Source organism: Schistocerca americana, chromosome 3 (assembly GCF_021461395.2).
Source record: "Schistocerca americana isolate TAMUIC-IGC-003095 chromosome 3, iqSchAmer2.1, whole genome shotgun sequence".
In the NCBI taxonomy this organism is placed as follows: domain Eukaryota; kingdom Metazoa; phylum Arthropoda; class Insecta; order Orthoptera; family Acrididae; genus Schistocerca; species Schistocerca americana.
This window is the reverse complement of record NC_060121.1, coordinates 242,435,203-242,450,650: the sequence shown is the minus strand read 5'-3', so window position 1 is coordinate 242,450,650 and position 15,448 is coordinate 242,435,203. Positions and strand designations below refer to the sequence as shown.

The 15,448-nt window shown below is 37.8% G+C and overlaps 1 protein-coding gene across 1 annotated transcript in view; it reads left to right on the top strand.

Annotated features, from left to right (window-relative positions):
* Nucleotides 1–15,448, top strand: part of LOC124606745 (condensin complex subunit 2) — a 195,570-nt gene that overhangs the window by 46,542 nt on the left and 133,580 nt on the right. Inside the window, exon 3 of the mRNA XM_047138782.1 lies at nt 9,261–9,353. Within this exon, the coding sequence (XP_046994738.1) occupies nt 9,261–9,353 (93 nt within the window). The remainder of the gene's footprint in view (nt 1–9,260; nt 9,354–15,448) is intronic.

Genomic DNA, 15,448 nt, shown 5'->3' with positions numbered 1-15,448 from the left:
CCCTCATGGTGATTCATATTTTACTGGACTGTCCCCACCTTTTGGTCCTTCGCAGTAAATATACCTTCCCACCTTCCTTATCACAGGTTTTAGTGGATGACCCGTGCATGGTTATGTTTGTCCTTGGTTTTCTTCGCGAATGTGAATTGTCCTCTCAGGCTTAAGTTCCTCTGGAATTTGAGTCCCTCAGTCCGCGTAGACATTGGTTATGGAGACCTTGACCTTGCCTCCACACCAGCCAGGTTCTCCCCACCTTTTTTCACTGTTTTGAGTGGTGTGTTGTGCAGTTTTGTTTCCCATTTTCTTATGTCTTCTTCCCCTGGTGTTGTCCCCATTGTATTGTGATAATTGTGTGGTGTGGGTGTCGGGGTGGGTCAGTAGTGGTGTTGGTGCCCCACCATGTGTAGCGTTTCTGAGGTGCCCCTGCTATCGTCATTTTCACCCACCCCACTCCTGTTCTTTCATCTTTCTGCTGCCCTGACATCCCTTTTCCCTCTTTGTGTGCCCATTGTCCCTTCCCCTTAACTGGACTGTGCTCTTTGTGTCATTCCTCCCTTGATTTCTACCATCCTAGGTCATGGGACCGATGACCTCACTGTTTGTTTGACCCTCCCTCCCCCCTCCCCCACACCCAGCCAACCAACCAACATAAGTTGTTAACAAAAACACAATATGAATAAGTATATAAATTTATTCGAAACCCAAATATGGAGATGCATATGGCTATCTGGCACTAAATGAAGTTAAAGTATAATATGTACCAAGAGCTCCAAATAATTGCAATGCTCAAAATGAATTCTGATCAGGGCTTTTCCGAACATATTGGTAATGCTATTACTGTGCACTGTAGATTACAAGTGAAAGATCAACAGATGTTGGGTCTATCTCTGGCTCTTTGAAGTGCGATGCTACGATTGGGCTTCTGGAGACAGGAACATTGGGTGCCAAAACGGCCACTACAGTGGCAACTGCTGCCTGCAGAGATGTGTCAGCAACAAGATTCCCATTGAAGTCTTCTCTTATCTGTCAGAAATGAGCAGCCTGCTCTTTTCTTCTCGCCAAGACAATCTGACCACCAATGATTTTACAAACCCTCTCTCTGCAAATGGAGCAATGCTTTTTCTGTAGAGATCCTGCCAAGAGTGTGTCTCACATAAAAACTCCAGTGACTTCCATAACCTCATCTCTTTTCAAAAAAAAACTTACCCTATGTGATCTGGTCTCCTTATGTTACAAGTATCTTTACTAATTTGTATTGTTTGGCATCCAGCAGTTAGCATCACTTTCCAGGACCTGAGAAAGTTAAGAACTGTGTCTGTGGCTAGCTCTAATTCTGTGGCCTCTTCATGTTTTTTGGAAAGCTGGAGATTCTTATCTGCTAAAGGCACTATTCAAATATGGTAGACTGCCTGCCTTCTACTGATATAAGTGTTTCTCTCACCCCACAGCTCTGCTTGCCCAGCCAGAGTGGGAATGTGCTGTAAAACTAAATAAAAGCTGCTGTCTTCTGGGGGACTGCCTGACAAAGCAACATTCACCTGGCCAACACACTTCTGCCTACCTGCAGCCTGACCAGACTCCATTCTCATGAATGTCAGTGTCCCTGCTACATTCCAAGCCCCATTTTTCTGCCAAACCCCACATCGCCTGTCCTGAGTCGGTTGTGTGTGTGTGTGTGTGTGTGTGTGTGTGTGTGTGTGTGTGTGTGTGTGTGATACCCGAATTCTCTCAGAAAAGTGAAGAACAGTCCCACACCAAGTTAAATGTAAAAATTCCAATTAACACAAGAAGGGTCACTGCCATCATACTTACTCTTCAAATCTATTATTTTTAGATCCTGCCTCCTCATTATCCTCTATTGAAATTGATTATCATATTGAATGAAAGGAGAAAAGATCGAACAGCTTGCTGCCTTTTAGTAGTGAAACAGAAAGTATAACTTGTGTGATGCAAGCCAGAGATAATGTTGGCAGTTTGTTCATGTGATGTTACCTAGTTTTTGCTGCATCCCCCTGCTGTCATGAGATACTGCCAATCTTTGAACTGTTCATAAAGAGTAGTCAATTAAGATATGCAGCTTTTCATTATTATTCTCTTATGCATATCCTTCAACACCAACATCCCTATGTATTTCAATTCTCTGGGAGAGAGTGTGGTCTGGACATTATAAATTAAAATCATGACCAGGCTAACAAAATTATTAGTTGTGTTTTACCAGGTAGAGCAAATGAGTCCTCCTCCACCTCTGAAAGATAAAACAGAAATGGAATCTGAAAAGTAAGGTACTTTGTACTGCAAATACTGAAAGGCTTTCGAATGTTGTTGATAAACTTAAGGTACTTGTAAATTTTTAGTAAAAGCGGATCTTGATGTTAAGACAAACTATATGTTGCAACAGGCATTAAAACTAGAAAATATTTTTGAGTTATGAAACTGTCAGATATCGCAGTCAGAGCTGAACAGTGCAAAATTAGATGGATTGAGTCGACGAAGTAAGGCATAGAAGTAGATGAGGGCCACGCAGGCATAGGAATGGCTCTGAGGTAAAACCAGCTGATTCATTTGATGAAGTAATTGGTGTAGTCATGAAGCAATGGACCACTGATCATAGTGACAGAAATTCATTATGAAATTATATTTTGTGAACCAATTTAACGTATTCTAGTTTTCTGGGGAACACATTTAATAATACTTTATTATGTATTGTAAGCAGCTGACTTTCCCAGCAAGCTGCCGCGATCCACTTTGCCACATCCTGCTTAAACGAGATTACACAATAGTATATGGACCAGCTTTAAATGTGTAATTGATGTGGCAGTGGTTTGCTTATCAACTCTAATATAGTTTTGTGTGATTTCCCTAAATTACTTGAGGTGAATGCTTTGCTGGTTCCTACAACAAGACCACAGTGTGGATTAATTGCACTACTGCCTAATTTGTAATTGTGTTAGTGAAATGTGAAACTATAACCTTTGTAATTTCTTTCTTGCAACACATTTATTTGCCCAGCAATCACCTGTTGGTTTTTGGCTTTATCATGTTGGAGGTTGTTCGCTACCATACTTCATTTTTAACAGAAAATATTAGCTGAATATAAATTAGAATGATTCTCACACTGTGCCTTATTCTTCGCCACAAGCTTCATAAATAAATGTTTAATGAAGCTGTTAGCATGCTTAATTTTTTTAAATAGTTATCTGTGAAGTTGAGGATGGACATCAGATATTAGACTCACAGCCTGTTATGTGTATTGAATACTTTGTATCTATTTTCAATTTTTGTAGTTCTGTCGTCCTCAATTGCACATTAGATTACGGAATGCTGATAATTTTTATTTTGGACCACTTAATTATGAGGCTTTTTTTTTTAAGTAAGGTCCATTTGAACATAAGTACACAACGAAAGGTTATTTCAAAAAAGTGAATTTATTTTCAGAAAGTACATACTTCACTCTATTTTTTGACATAATTGCCAAGTTTGTTCAAACACATGTCATACCTCTCAACCAATTTTAAAATACCCTCTTCATAAAAATTTGCCGCCTCCTCCGATAACCAAGAGTTCACTGCTGTTTTCACATCATCGTCATCATTGTAACGATTGCCACTGAGGTGTTGTTTGAGTTGGAGTAACAGATGGTAATCGCTCGACGCTAGATCAGGACTATAGGGTGGGTAGTCTAAAACTTCCCAGCCAAAACTGTCCAATAAATGACAGGTCTGACCTGCAGCGTGAGGTCTTGCATTGTCATAGAGAAGGACAATTCCCTTTGTCAGCATGCTGTGTCTTTTGTTTTGAATCACTCTGTGTAGCTTTCTCAGGGTTTGGCAGTATGCTTCGGCGTTGATAGTGGTTCCTCGTTGCATGAAGTCGACCAGCAAAATACTATGCCTATCCCAAAACACTGACACCATGATTTTGCACTGGGCCAGAGTCTGTTTGGCCTTCATCTTTACAGGAGAGTGTGTGTGTCTCCATTCCATGCTCTGTTGCTTTGATTTGGGCATGATATGCGAAACCCCCGTCTCGTTTCCAGTTTATGATCTGACTCAAGAAACCGTCACCTTCTTCATGATAACGAGTCAAGAACTTCATCACACACTAAAATCTTTGGTTTTTGTGATCCTCTGTTAGGAGTTTTGGTACCCAATGGGAGCACAGTTTCCCAAACGTTAGGTGTTCAGAAACAATGTTGTAAAGCACTGATTTCGGCACTTCAGGAAATTCTTTTGAGAGACCTGTTATTTTCAAGCGCCTGCTCTCATGAATACTTGCTTCAATTGTAGCCATCAAATCGTCTGTAATCAAAGCAGGGCGACCGGAGTGGTCCTCATCATGGACGTTGTCATGAACATCTTTGAATTCTCGTACCCACTTACCTACTTTGCTTTCACTCATAACAGTATCACTGTACACTTTGCAAATTGGTCGATGAATTTCTGCTGCAGACAGGTTCCTTGCTGACAAAAACCACATCACTGAGCAAACCTCACATACGGCGGGCGAGTTGATAGACTTAAACAGTTTGAAAGCACAGAACAGAACCGTACAGGTTAGCTACAGAGCTGAAACTGAGTACAGTTGTTCCCAAGGCATGCTGGTACACGACACACACGCTCGTTGTGGTATGCGCGCAAACTACTAGTGCCTGCAACAAAACAGGCCTTACTTAAAAATCACGCCTCGTGCAACTGAATGAAACACTATTTTTGCACCATATGTGTTTTACCTTTATTCTTTGCAAGGCATCTTCAGTGGCCTGGACTATGTAAATATTTCTGTTTACACTAATTATTTTACATTTAGGATGTAGTAGCTAGAGGTTATAAACAGTTCTGGCTCATTTTGCTTTTCTATCATGCAGTAATAATTAAAATTTCAAGTTAGAGATTTCATGGATGTTAATCTACATGTTGTGTCTTTGTTCCTTAGTTGTTGCTGTCCTGCTTCTTATAACTGCCATTACAAATATTGTTTTCAGATTTCACAGCACTAGGAACTGAACACTTCATTTTATTGATTTGTTTTGGTAGTTGTTGCCAAATGTTGAATGGCATCGCTAATTATGGAATGTTATTGCCAACTATTGAGTGTACTTTTGTAATATCTTCCATTGTTTCTTTTACTAAGTAGAGAGTCTGTATTGATGTGTGTTTGTTCGTTTATCACATGTCTGTCCTCAACAATGGCTTTATGGATGTGGTAGTTTTCTTCTTGCATTTGTATAAGTTTCTTGTGGCTGTTTATTATGATTTTCATGTGGTGTTCCATGTTTGTAAGATGGTGGTTGTAGTGTTTTAAGTGCTCTGCATACAACACACAGTGACAAATATAGTAAAGGAACAGGGCTTCCAAATAGCATATAAAACTGTATAAACCCTCCAATCAAACGTAAGCCACCCAACAATCAAGAGCAACAAAGTCCAGGGATCGGGGATATGCAAATGTGGATGTCAAAATTGTGATGCAGTATACATAGGTATGACGTGGAGGAATTTTAAAACCCAGTTCAAAGTACACATTAGGTGTTGGATGCTTGGAAGAAACCATTCCATATTTGAAGTGCACTTTAAAAAAATCACAATCACTATCCTACAAACATATAAGGAGACGTAAAAATAATCAGAATAAACAACCATGACAAATACCTGACACAGATACAGGGAAACTGCAGTGTCCATAAAGCCATTGTTGAGAACAAACATCATAATCCAGCAAACATACGTCAATACAAACTCTCTAGTGAACCTACTAAAGAAAAAATAATATAAAAATTATTTCACTTGTACTTGCAGCCATATTAACACAAATACATATATTTTCTCTCTCTCTCTCTCTCTCTCTCTCTCTCTCTCTCTCTCTCTCTCTCTCTCTCTCTCTCTCTCTCACACACACACACACACACACACACACACACACACACACACACACACACACACACACAGATCACAAAATACATTAGACAGTTGCCGGTAACATTCAGTATTTGGCAACATTAACCAAACTATGCATCAAAACTCAAAACTGAATATTTAGTTCTTAGTGCTGTTGAGTCTAAAACAAAATTTCAAATGGCAGTTATAAGAGCAACAGTGATAACAATGGAACAAAGACACAGCATGTAGATGAACATCCATGAAATCTGTAAGTATAGCTTAAAAATTTTAACTGCATCATGAAAAGCAAAAAGTGGCAGAATTGTTTATAACCTATACATACAATGTTCTGAATGTAAGCTAAATGGTGTAAACGAAAGTATCTACATCTTACAGGCAACTGAACATGCCTTGCGAAGAATAAAAGTACAATGCAGATGGCACTAAAATTGTAATTAGACAGTTCCAAAATAAACATTATCTGTTTGGAATTGCTCCAGAAAGTGATTCCACATTACTTAAATGACTGAAAGAAAGCTATTTTTTTTCTAATGCTTTAGACACCAAAATAGCAATTATGTGTAGGACAGATATTGCTGAATTCGAGCATTTGAGAAACCCTGTAATAAAGGATTGTCAATTGAGTTCTGTGATGTGTGATTTCCAATTAAAGTTCTGATCAGTATCCACAGGAGCTTAGAACAGTCATTTTTTGTGTTTCCTTTACCCCATGCTGTATTGCTACTGATGATGATAAAGCTCTTCTTGTACAGAATTGAAATGAACTGTGTTTTTTCTAAGTTAAGTGCTTTTGCTGAGAATCAGTCAGTAATACTTAACGAAGATTTCATTTTTTGTTGTTGCAGCTGTGTTAGTCTTGATTATGAAGTGTGCATCATCATCAGAGATTTATACATAGCAAGAACTGGAGTGGTCCCAGAATTGAACCCTATGGAATGCCAGTAGAAATTTGTTTCCAATCAGAATAAGATCCACATGAGAGCAACATGAGCTAACATGAATCTTTGTTTCCTATTAGTTGAATATGAAGTGAACCACTTAGTATATCCCAAAAGTAATGTTTCTCCAAAAGAATTTGTTTGCACAGTCAAATACCAATACAAAAATCCCAGTTAGTGAAATCTTGTCATTCAGGTATTTTAATACACACTCAATGAAATTTTAGAAGCATGTTCAGTGAAGACAACTCTTCTGAAATCCAAATTATGACTGTTTAAGCGTCTTATATTTGCAAATATGCTTAGTCTTTCTTTAACACATTACCTTTTCCAAAGTTATGCTAACTACTTAAGCCCCATCCTATTCTATTATTTGCTCCTGTGAATGTGTACGTGTTATGCAGGTCTTGGAGTCACTCATGTCCATCTGGAAAGTATTTACTGAGGTTAACGAAGGCGATATTGGCCTGATGTACTCAACGATGCCCTTTAGCTAAACTGCCTAAAGGATCGTCCTAAGAAATACCAAACTAAGATCAGCTTGAAGATGCCTAAATAAGGTGAAACGTGTAGTTGATAAATAAATAAAAAAACTAAAATTGCAACCAAGACTGTTTTCAACTAATACTATTAAACACTGGTTTGCTGATTCATGTCACAGATGGATTGGAAGAATTTCTTTTCCAAAGTTTTGGAGAAGAAAGTCAGTAGTGAAATAGTTTCATTGTTATTGATGTCTGTCTTACAAAATATCTCAAAGAGGCATCTAACAATGGTGCACTTTAGTCTGTCTGCAAAGATACTTTGTACCTGAAATATTATGAACTGTGTGAAATGTTTAGCATTTAAGAGAGGTAATTACAATCCTGATTCCCCTGGAGTAAGTTGGCGTGATCGTTGTTATTGATTAAATGCTTGTGATACTGATTGTCACATACAATTCAATGCTTTATATTTTGCACCAGTTCCTCAGTTACCATTAGAAAGTGATTGTTAAAGAAGCTTGCAGTAGTAGGTCTGGTGTTGTGGACCATTTAGTCATTATATTTAATTACTATACCATCTTGTTCCTTGATAGACTATCCCACTTACCACCTTAATACAAGCCATAGCGTTTTGATTTTATTTTCAGAATTAATTTTCTCTTACATAAAATGCAAGCTTTTCAATTCTTCTCAATAAAGAATAATAGAGTCTATAATATGAAAGCAGATGCATACCTGTGCTTATCCTCACCATTTAGTATAGTTCTGTCACTCTGTTATGTGATACTTGAATATATTTGGTTAGCCAAGATTTCTTTGATACACCACTGGTGCCATATTTCACATTTCTCTCTCAGGAGTTCAAGTCTGAGAGAAATTTATTTACAAACGCGTTAAATTTATTATTTACATTCTTTGCCTTACAGGCCTTATTCTAGATTATGTTTCACAGGTTACTTCTGAAAGTGTCTGTTATGAGTTCATTCACTGTTCTACTTGGTTTCCTAATTAACAAGTAATTCAGAAAAACTGTTAGGGTTCTAAAATCTGCACAGTTGTGGTGCGACCAAGTGAGATGGCATAGTGGACTCACATTCGGTAGGATAGCGGTTCAAATCTGAATATGACCATCCAGATTTAGGTTTTCTGTGGTTTGCCTAAATCACTCCAGACAGATGCGAGGATGGTTGGATGGGCATGGCAGATTTCATTCCCCATTTTTGGTATATTCAGAGCTTTTGCTCCCTCTTTAATGTCTCAATGTCGACTGGATGTTAAACTCTAACCTTCCTTCCTTCTCCTTTAATTCTGGTGGCAAGAATTGCAACCAAAGTTAGACTGTAAGTGATACATAAAATTTTAATATCATGTTTTGTTCAGATGCCATCAACAGATTAATATTGAGATCACAAAAATTTTTTTGCTTCCTGTGCTAGGCAAGTGACATAAGAGTCTTTCAAATTTTTCTAAGAACTTCTCAAAATTTTCAGTAGGGATCGGCAAGGCATAATAATTATAACATTTAATGTATTGGTATTAATGTCTATTTCTAATACTAGGAGATCATTTTTGCTTGTGCAGAATTGTTTAATAAGAGTTCCTGTGAGATTAAGACTTTCTGTGAACAAATTGTGGGCTTGTTCAGCCATTGTCTCAGCTGTGTGTGCTGTGGTTGAGTTTCAACCCTTGAGTAGTACGCTGGCATCATTAGTGAACACTAGTTTTTGCTAAATGAAATACTTTTACTTGTGTACTATATCTTCAGTTTTCAGTCTCGAGATAACAATAATCATTGTGTGTTCATTTGCTTTGCCCATAGCTGGTTAGTCTCATAAAACAAGTGTATCCACAACTGCATTTTATGTTCATTAGTATCATGCTTTCCTTATGTGTGGAACATAGTAAAATGAAAAGTAAAGTAATGATTTTTATTTCAACAGAAAATAAACCAGAAGAATGCATTTCATCTGCAGCTTATTGACTTCATGTCATCTATGCTCAAGAAGAAAGATGCAAGGATGGAAAACTTCCAGGTATATTTAAGTGTGCCATGCCTTAAACAAAATAATTTGATGTTTTAATAAATGTTAATTTTGGAGTTTGATTTGTATTAGAAAGATGTTCAGTAGTTAATATTCCAATCTTTAAAATGTCTCTATTTTCTTTTTTAAGTTTATATCTCAGTGCAGTTAATTGCTCCTTCAAGCATTAAATAAGATAGCTGTGTTTAAAAGAATTTGCAGAATGGTAATGCTATGAAGTGAAACTGTATTTTTGTTGTTGTTGTTGTTGTTGTTGGTGGTGGTGGTGGTGGTGGTGGTGGTGGTGGTGGCCTTCAATCTGAAGACTGATTTGATGCATGTCTCCTCACTAGTCTGTCCTGTGCAAGCCTCTTCATCTCAATAACCACTGCAACCGACAGCCCTGTAACACTGCTTACTGTATTCATACCTGGGCATCCCATTGCAATTTTGACCCTCCAGACCTCCCTCAGTTACGAAATTGAATATTCTCTGTTGCCTCAGGATGTGCAACATCAACTGATCCCTTCTTTTAGTCACGTGGTGCCATAAATTTCTCTTTTCCACAGTTTTATTCGACACATCCGCATTCGATATTTGATCCACCTGTCTAATCTTCAGCATTCTTATGTAGCACCAAATTTCAAAAGATTTTATTCCCTCTTTTCCGATCTGTTTATCATCCATGTTTCACTCCTATACCAGGCTCAACTCCAGACAAATACCTTCAAAAAAGGCTTCCTAATACTTAAGTTTATATTTGGCGTCAACAGATTCTTCTTTTTCAGAGATGCTTTTCTTACTTTTGCCTGTCTTCATTTTATGTTCTCTCTATTTCAACTACTACTTTTACAGATTCATTTCCTAACCTTGTTTCTCAGAATCACTTGATTTAATTCAACTATACTCATTTAACCTTGCTTTAATTTTGTTCATGTTCATCTTATAATCTCTTTTCAAGACACTAGCCATTCCGTTACACTGCTCTTCTAAGTCCTTCCTGTCTCTTGACAGAATTACTATGTCATCAAGGAACCTCAATTTTGTTATTTGTTCCCCATTAACTCTCAATTTCCTTTCCAAATGTTGCCCTAGTTTCCTTTACTGCTTGCTCAATGTGCAAGTTGAATAATGTGGGGTTATGCTACAGTCCTGTCTCAATCTCTTCTCAACTATGTTTCCCTTTCATATCTTTTGGCTCTTATAATTGCAGTCTAGTTTCTGTACAGGTCGTAAACAAGCTGTTTCTAAACCAACAAATGCTAGAATCATAGATTATATTTTCGTCAACTTACCTTCTAAGATTAAACATAGTGTCATTATTGCCCCATGTGTTCCTACATTTCTTTGGAACCCAAACTGATCTTCTCTGAGGCTGGCTTCTGCCAGTTTTTCCATTCTTCTGTAAATAATTTTTGTCAATGTTTTGCAACCACTAAACTGATAGTTCACCTGCGTTCACACCTATTAGTATTACATTCTTGACCTTAAAGTTTTCTGGGGATAGTACTGTGTCACTGATAAGGCCAACATTTTGACCATGGCCACATTCTGATGAGTCTGCTGGTCTATTTTGTTGTTGAGGGCCTGTTATATTTGGTCATGAATGCTCTACTAAGCATGACATTATGGCATTATTGGAGTCTTGTAATGGAAGGAGGAATAAACTTTATTGTAACTGATTTCCTGTGGTCGAGGGAGTGAGAATCTGCTGCTGACTATTGTCTCTTACAGGGTGTGCCATGACTGGTAGTCATGGGCAAATGGGTTTCTGAATTTTGTTTAGGTGATGCTGGACGTAGGCTGTGTGGCAGTAGCTGCTTGCTGGTAATGCTCCCATCTCGTGTTATTAGTGTAGCCAGTTGGGCTGAGCCAAGATGGTGCAAGCCTAAGGCTATCCTCTTTATTCATGTTCTTAGGAAGTTTTAATTTTTCAATGGTCTCTCTGATCTTGTATTTTGCCATCCCTTGCTGTTTGGCAAGCCTGTTGATTTAGTTGAATTTTATTTTCTTGCCACAGTCGTTCTGGCGTTTGGCCACTGCAGGTTTGTTGTGCTGCCCAAGTTAAATGCAGTGCTTGTGCTTTCGTATGTGCATTGCCCCTGGCCTGCTGGTTTTGGCTATGTAACTTCTCCACACTCACAGTCCACCTTTACACATCTGCAGTGTGGAGAGTATCTATCTAGTCCTTGGCATATCCCAGCACATCCTGGATTGTGTGGGTGCTACCCCACAGTCAGTGACACACTTTGCATAACCATGGTGCTGGCTGCAGTCGGTCAATTCCTGTCTGTCTTGCATTCTTTTATCCATTATCAAGGATGTGCAGATCTATCTTGAGTTTTAATCATTGTCCAAGAAGGTTTTTTGCAGCCTTTAGAGCATCGCTTAAGCATTGCGTGTAAATTGTCAGAAAATGTGTAAATACCTGTCTGTATGTGTTTGCTTCCGACATACTATGTGCCTTAGTGTACCATCCTATATACTTCCACACTTAGGAATTGAATCGCACCATTCTTCTGTAATTTGGGTGTGAAGTGGATTTTCTCATGCATTTTGTTCAAATACTCATGAAACCTGTGTAGCTCCAGCTATGTAATGAACATGTCGTCCATGTATCTGACCAAGCAACATGGGTTTAAAGTAGGTGAGCAATGTGCTGTTGCTTCAAAGGCCAGCAGGGATATGTCTGCTGTTAACAGGGATAGAGGAGAAATGGCAGTTAAGCCATCCATATGCTCGTAGTATTTTGCTTGCTATTTTTAGTATGTTTAAGACAAACATAAATCAGCTAGCTCACATATATCTTGTGGGACATGGTCTTGATGTGAACAGTTTCATCTACTGACAAGTTTGTAAATAGTGACTTTATGTCAAAACTGACTGTATGTCTGTGGGTAAAATTGTTCCTCCTTTTACACTTTCCATAAATCAGGTGGATTTCTTCACAGAAGAGTCGGTTTTGCCAACTAGAGTTCTTAATTTGCAGGCTATATATTTACCAAGTTGTATCTAGGAGAATATCTTGTACACCAGGTGAAATAGTTTTGTCAAAGAATTAATACTGCCATTTTTACTATTCGAACGGTATCAGAAGTGAGTGATTGTTCGACACCAAAATTAGTCTACTTTGCTTATTTTCATTCACTATTGTTGTATGGTATTATATTTTGGGGTAACTTTTCTCATTCTGAAAGGATATTTTTGGCTCAGAAACGAGCAGTTCAGCCAATAAGTGGTGTTAGTTCACGAACCTCTTGTCGACCTCTGTTCACGAGTCTGGGTATTTTTGACATTAGCCTCTGAAAACGTGTATTCCTTATTGTCATTTCTTGTTACCAATGTTAGTTTATTCACAAGAATAAGCAGCTTTCACTCGGTTAATACTCGGGAGAAATCAAACCTGCATTTGGATCGGACTTCCTTAATTCTTGTGCAAAAAGGTGTGCAGTATACTACTGCATCCATTTTCAGTAAGCTGCCACTCGAATCTTAGCAGTAATCCACGCGCTTCCAAATCAAAACTGAAGTGTTCCCTCATGGGTCACTCCTTCTGTTCTGTCGAGGAGTTCCTTGAAAAATTAAGCTGATTTTTATTGTATTGCTGATAGCATTTACTTAAACTGACTTTTTTAAGGTTCATGAACACTGATTTTTATCTGTTATTACGTTATGTTGTAATTTCATGTACTGACACGTTCCATGACCTTGGAGATTTGCTCCTCAATTTGGTCCTATGGAACTTGTCGAGTAAATAAAAATAAATAAATGTTTGGCTCTTGCAAGGATCTCAGTAATTCTGAGGGAATGTCATTTATTCCAGGGGCTTTTTTTCCACTCAGGTCTTTCAGTGCTCTGTCAGATTCTTCTTGCAGTACCTTATCTCCTATCTCCTTTTCACATACTATTTCTTCTTTTCTTTGTGCAATATTGTCCTAAAGTTTGTTTCCTCTTTAAAGACCATCTATATATTCCTTCCCTTTTAACTTTCCCCCCTTTGCTTAGTATTGGTTTGCAACATGAGCTCTTGACATTCGTACAGTTGCTTCTCTTATCTTCAAGGATCTATTTAATTTTCCTGTAGATGCTGTCTGTCTATCTATCTATTTATTATGTATCAATGTATCTGTTTGTTGTTGTTGTTGTTATAGCAACCAGTCATCAGAAGGCCTAAAAAGGACAAATCTTTTCATTAGTAACCTCTCACTCCTCCTCCATCACACTTATACTGAAATAGTGTTCGATGAGGCATGTCATGTTTCCAGGGAACCTCCTAGCTGTGCGACTTTTCTTTAGAGAATCTATTCTTTTTTGAATTTGTGTTGATGTCATAACGACTTCAGTTTAATATTTCTGTACTTCTGCTTCAGCCAAAGGGAGTGCTTCTACATTTTCTACATCTACACTCTGCAAACCACTGTGAAGTGCCTGGCAGAGGGTACATCTTATTGTACCACTTGTGCATAAAGCGTGGGAAGAATGATTGTTTAAATGCCTCCATGGGTGCTGTACTGAATCTAATCTTGTGCTCATGATATCTATGGGAGTGATATGTAAGTGGATTAGTATATTCGTAGAGCCATCATTTAAAGCCAGTCCTATAAAATTTCTAAGTAGGCTTTCTTGGGGTAATATACATCTATCTGAGATTTCAGTTTCTGCAGCCTCTCTGTGACACTTTCCCACAGAAGAATAAACCTGAGACCATTCATGCTGCCTTTCTCTGTATATGTTCAGTATCCCCCATTAGTCCTATTTGGCATGGGTCCCACATGCATGTGAGCAATATTCTGGGATGGACCACATGAGTGATATGTAAGTAATCTCCTTTGTAGACTGATTGCATTTCCCCAGTATTCTGCCAATAAACTGAAACTTGTCACCTGTTTTAGCCACAGCTTAACTTATTTGATCATTCCATTCATGTACCTACAGAATTTTACACCCAGGAATTTTATGAGTTGACAGATTCCACCTGTGACTCACTAATATTATAGTCATAGGATACTAAATATTTTTTTTTTTTTTTTTTTTTTTTTTTTTTTTTTTTTTTGAAGTGCATAGTTTTACTTTTCTGAACATTTAAAGGAAGTTGCCAATATTTGCACCATTTTGAAATCTTATCAAGATCTGACTGAATATCTAAGCAGCTTTCAACAAAGACATCGTCATAAATAATCTCATAAATTGCAAAAAGTCTGAGCTTACTATCAGTATTGTCCAAATGATCATTACTGTACAACATGAACAGCAGAGGTCTCAACAGACTTCCCTGGGGCACACAACGAGGTTACTCCTTTATGTGTTGATGACTCTCCATTCAATATAACTTGCTGCGATCTCTCTGCAACAAATCCACAATCCAGTCACAGGTTTTGCTTGATACCCCATAAGATCATACTTTTGATAATAAGTGTAGATGAGGTACTGAGTCAAGTGCTTTTCAGAAATCAAGAAATACTGCTTCTACCTGACTGCCTTGATCCAATCCTTTTAGTGTCTTATGTGAGAAAAATGAGAGTCAGGTTTCTCGCGATTGATGTTTTCAGAATCCATGCTGGCTAACACAGAGGAGATAATTTTGTTTGAGGCATCTCATTACGATTGAGCTTAGAGTATGTTCTAAGATTCTACCACAAATTGGTGTCAAGGGCATTGGACAATAGTTTTGTGGTTCCTGAAAACTGAATAGTTTTTCTATCAGTTTCTCCAGATTCATAAAAATGGACAGTCCTCTTTAATATTGTGCAGTGAATTTATTTATTTATTTATTTGTGATGGGAGAAGGTATATCCATATGTGATGTTTCATAAGCTGTTTAACCCTTGCATATACTAATTGATGAATATTCTAGGAAGTTAAGCCAACAATGTCTCCTTCACCGCCATTTCTTTATTTTTGTAACCTCTGGGAATGCTTCAGTAATGACAGTGGAGGCAAAACATTCGAATACTGTGAATCTCAGAATAAAGGAATAATTTTTTCCTGAATGTTGAACGTGTTACAGATCTCTCTCATAACATTAAATTAAGCCCACAATCTCATGCTGACCTACATGCTAAAGAGTTGAATGTGTGTTGGTGTTAATAACTTTTCAGTATGCAGTT